Below are 5062 nucleotides of genomic sequence, written 5' to 3' on the forward strand. Positions count from 1 at the left end.
GGACCAAAGCCTTCGTGTGTAGCGGCATTTGAAGAAGAGATGAGACCCACATTCCTGCACTCTCTTGCAAAGAGGGCAGAGATCACAGTTGGGCTACCCGTGTTTGGCCAATCTATCGGCGGTCCAAATTCTGTCTTGCAACGCCAGCCAAGCGAAGAACTTGACTTTTGGGGGGGGGGGGGCAAGCCTTCCAAACCATTTTATCCAAAGGTGTGAGAACCATCCCTAGGAATTGCACCTTGTAAGCAGATGCCGCCGAGTAGGTCCCACTAGCCGTATGCTTCCATACAATGTCATCCTCGGTGAGTTCATCAAGTTGGACCTTATGCAAAAGCGCCCAAAGAGTGAAGAACTGCGTTATGTGCTCCGCGGAGATGTTGGTGGGGGGTTTGATCTTGTGTATCCATGCATTGTGTTAGAGGGCCTCCCGCACCTTCCAATTCTTTCTCTTTGACGCTTCGTGAATGAGCGGGGCAATGTTTTTTGGCTTGCGCCCAAGGAGCCAAGGTGAGTCCCAAAAGGGGGTCTTCGCACCGTTGCCAATGGTGATAGTGGTGGATGCATAGAAAAAATTTAAGTCCTCCTCGTCGCATGGGTTTCCCATCCCCACCCACATCTTGGTGGACTCCTTCCATTCATACCATGGCCATCGCAACCGGAGGGCACGTGTAAACTTGTTGGTGTTAAGGACCCCAAGTCCCCCATATTGAAGTGGCCGGCAAACAATCTCCCAGTTCACCTTGCATTTCGCTCCCGTCGTCTTGTCCGAACCGGACCAAAGGAAAGCTTTCTGAAGTTTGTTGACTTTGAGCAAGATGGTTGGCGGAATAACTAGCGGTGTGGCGGGGTAGACCATTTGGGAGGTGATCACGAACTTGACAAGAGTCGTTCTTCCGATGGTGGTGATGTTTGAATGTCTGACTACACCAGGAAAATATACGAATCCTGGAGTCGAGATCATCCTATGAAAGTTTGAAAGCAGTGCTTACAAAAAAATTCATATGGGTTGCTATTTTACAAATCAAACAATCCAAAACGAAAATTTTGTGCTAGAAGTACAATATTTCGTATAAAATAGTGCCTATGGTTGGAAGTTTTTGTATTACCTTCTTTTACAGATCAAATAAATCTAGGATTCACCATTTTTTATGAGCTCTGTGAAATCGCAGCCGCCACGTACATTGTCTATACACACACACCAACAAAGCAAAATCATTATACTCCAAAAGTGAAAAAAAACTTTTTACTTGTAGCCGAGGGAGCTATTGCCTATTGTGTACAAGGAGCCAACAATCAGCTGCAACTTTTACAACATTCACATCATCCATCGTGGCCATCGTATGGATTGATCTTCACCATTATCCACTCATCCATGATCCGTCCGAAGTTTTTTTTTTCCTTTTTGTCAAGCAACCTTTCTTTTTAAAGTAAGACCCGCCCAAAGTAAGTTCGTGGTTCAATCGTTGATCAATGAGCATCAAGACACCGATGATGGTTTCTTGGAGCCACCATTGAGCAAGCTCGCCAGCTTTACTCTGGGCTTGGAGTACTCGCCGCTCATGGCATGCTTGGCGGCGAGGCCGCTGCCGAAATCGGTGAAATGCACGCCGTCCCAGCTCAGCACCTTCTCCTCTGGCCCGCAGAGATCGCCGCAGCCGAACTTCCCCGGCATGAAGTTGTAAGGCGGGCCGCCGTTTCCGCAGCACACCATCAATGGCCACTCGATCCCTGAAGAGAAGAACCAGAAGAGGATGATAAGAATTCCCAGGCGATTTCAGAGACTGAACTTGTTATGACTGACAGTTTCGAAGTCACCAACGAACAAATGTTCTGAATTCAGGGAAGATGGAGTATTTCACTGCACATTGTTCATACCATATTTGGTGTGGTTGGCGACGAAGCCGTACTTGATGGCGAACATGTCGGTGTAGACGACGGTGGCGTCCTTGAGGCGCAGCCGCACCTCGTCGCAGAGGTCACTGAGCTTCTTGTTGAAGGCCTGCGCCGCCCGGTTGTGGCTGGCGAGGCAGCCGTGCGCGTCGTGCTCGCCCCCCTTCTCCTGCACCACCAGCGCCGGCAGGCAGCCGAGGGCGCCCGTGCCATGGATCCAGAACTTCCTCGCGCCATTGTCATACAGGATCTGAAAACCAGAGTCGCCAACAATAACTTCTGTCAGCGTAACAAACTTGCTTGTAAGAACATCTTCAGATAGATCGTAATTTACCCGGATCGCGTCGCCGATCTCGCCGACAATCTGCCTGAACTTCTTGTCCCACTGATCGGACGGCGTGTGCATCACGCCGGCGACGTCGTTGTGGCCGACGTCCATCATGTAGAGCGCGTTCTCGAAGCCCTCCTTGTTCACCGGGCCCTTCAGTCCTGCAAGAACGCAACGACGTTGGTCATCTTCAGAGTTCAGACACATGCCTTCATTCTCTTGCTGCTTGCAACTGTGAGATGTGATGTCAGAGAGCCTACGAGATAACAACAACAACAACAACGGGGGGCGAACCTAGCTCGATGAGCTCCAGGGATCTGCGCTTGAAGTAGACGAACTGGTCGACCTGGACATTGAGGGAGTAGGGGGAGACGCCGTGGGACACCGTGGAGCCGGCCATGGCGAAGTTGACGCCGTTGCTGTAGTCGGAGCCCACTGCCTTCAGGTATGGGTTCAGCTCATGCGTCTTCAGACTCGCGCCTGAAAAGATGATATCAAGGATCGAGTACAAGTCCATCACTCACTTCATTTCCAACTTTCGAACACAGCCAGTAGTAAATTCTGTGTCTTAACGTTCTATCACTCGCATCACATAAAAATATGTTGGACAGCTTGTTAATCAAACCTTGTCCCTGCACACAACCGAATGTATCTGTCACATCCATATGCTACAGTAATTTAGCTATTATCACAAGGGAACAATAGGCACTCACAGGTGCCCCACACCATGTGCATCTGAACCATCTAATCCAGGCTATGTGATAACTCCTATTATTGTACTTGATATCCTCAATTGGATGTTGAAGCTTTCATGACAAACATACTGAAAGTACATATGCTTTCTATTCTGATTTAATATCGCCGCTTATTATTTACTGGAATATAAATGGCATTCTGATATATTCGCTAAAAACTTGGGAGGGCATGCACAGATCACAAATCATGCATCTCTTCTCACCCCAGGGAGCAATAGCATCATGGATGTGACTGGTGCCCATGTGCACACAGTGTGAGAGCTATGAACTATCACATGGTGACACATTCTTGAGAAGATCATGGCATGCAAATCGCCCCTAATAGTAAAGATTATAAAATAATTAAGGCGGCTAAATCTGAACTTATAAGTGGGCGGAAATGATTCTTAAACTTCCCACCCCATTTCCACTACAGGTGGATAAAGTTTGACCGAGCAAACATAACGCAACATGAATTATGCGCGATTGAACGATTCCTTGCACGCTGGCATCGTCATGGCATATAGAGTAACCATTAAAGAAGACAAAATGGGACAAGAAAACCATGTGGGATGTGGGTGGTGGGTTCAAACCCTAACTGATCATGTTCCGATCACGGCGTTAATCGCAATGTCACTGTGTTGACCCAGCAACCAACACAACAGACAACACATGGGTGTGTAAAAATGAACCCACAGAAGCAACCATCAGCTGCATGGTTGTGATTGGAGCGGTCATTTCAAACTTATTACTATATCATGTATTCACGTGCATGATTTGTCTATCTAGCCCAATCCCCTTTCAGAATGTACAATATACTAGTACTACTAACCATAAAGCCATGTGTTGGCCCCTGCCTAATTTGTTTTACCGAGCTAGCTAGCTTTACACCTTTTGTGCCGAACAAAGCCGGCCTACGTTGCATAGCTTCACCCTTTGTTCTTCACCTGTTTGGCCTGCCAACCTCTTTGTCTCCACACACAGAGAGGCAGACTACCAAGCCAAAAGAACAGGTCTTGTCAAAAACTTGGATCATGCAAACACGCAAGGAGATTGCTCTTTCTTAATCCAGCAGTTGGCATCTACAGGCCAGCCATACTCAACCACGACCAGCAGGTCAAACTTCCAAACCATAGGTTTCTCTCACTCGATTGGCCATGAGAAGGACAAAAATGAGAGGGAAAGCAGCCATTGTTAGGTGGCACATGCTCGCGACTAGTGCTTCAACCACCATTTTGACAGCACCCGCCGCTCCCACGTTGAAGGCGACATGACCAGCTTGTTGACCCAGATTACTCGAGATCACCCATGACCCATCCATCCACCCACCAACCGAGCCGGCTACGTACAGAGTTTTGGTTGCTCGGTGCGCCGTGGATCGGCGGGAATTTCACAGGAACGGGTCGGTTCTGGCGAGGCGACGATCGGAGGAAATTCACGTGAGACGATCATGTGCAATTTAGCCATGTTCATTTGCAGCTATGCTATAGTGGTTTATAATCTGGAATTTGGAATTCGCAATTGAGCACTCGGTTTGTTGACAATTGGGGAGATGTGGTAATTATTGACGGGCCGGAGGAGTGGTTGAGCAACTCACAGATGAAGTCGATGATGACGCGACCGTCGGAGAGGCGGCCGGTGGGGCGGCGGAAGTAGGTGCGCCCCTCCGGCGGCATGATGTGGATGCCCCCGGCCGCCGCCACGCCGCCGGTGTCCGAGTTCGAGTCGCCGAAGTTGAACAGCACCACCGGCGGCTCCGCCTTCTTCTGCTTCCGCTTCTCCTTCTCCTGCTCCGGCTTGGCCGCAGCCACCGCCGCCACGGCCTCTCCACCTCCTACCACCCGCACCGCACCGTCACCGCTGCTGGAATTCGTGGCCACGGCCACGACGGTGCCGAGGTTCTGGCGGACGGCGCCCATGGCGGACGGGGACAGGAACGTGAGCGAGAGCACGATGACCGCCACGCCCACCGCCGCGAACACGCAGTAGTACTGCAGGCGCAGGCTGACCACCTTCGCGCCGGAGTTGGGCCCGCCCGCCGCCATAGCCATCGATGTCCCTTGCAGCTCCCTCCCTCCCTTGCCCCGGTCTCTCTCACGACGCGAGCGGT

At 50.4% G+C, this 5062-nt stretch overlaps 1 protein-coding gene across 1 annotated transcript; it reads right to left on the minus strand.

Moving 5' to 3' along the window:
- Positions 1 to 1063: 1063 nt before the first annotated feature.
- Positions 1064 to 5062, minus strand: LOC119327396 (GDSL esterase/lipase LIP-4-like). Its single transcript, XM_037600506.1, has 5 exons — positions 4550 to 5062; positions 2513 to 2698; positions 2225 to 2379; positions 1876 to 2140; positions 1064 to 1728 (listed from the first exon to the last, which is right to left on the minus strand). The coding sequence occupies exons 1-5, from the start codon at positions 5001 to 5003 to the stop codon at positions 1478 to 1480; spliced, it is 1311 nt and encodes a 436-aa protein (XP_037456403.1). The 5' UTR covers positions 5004 to 5062; the 3' UTR covers positions 1064 to 1477.

This window comes from Triticum dicoccoides, chromosome 1B (assembly GCF_002162155.2).
Source record: "Triticum dicoccoides isolate Atlit2015 ecotype Zavitan chromosome 1B, WEW_v2.0, whole genome shotgun sequence".
Taxonomy (NCBI): domain Eukaryota; kingdom Viridiplantae; phylum Streptophyta; class Magnoliopsida; order Poales; family Poaceae; genus Triticum; species Triticum dicoccoides.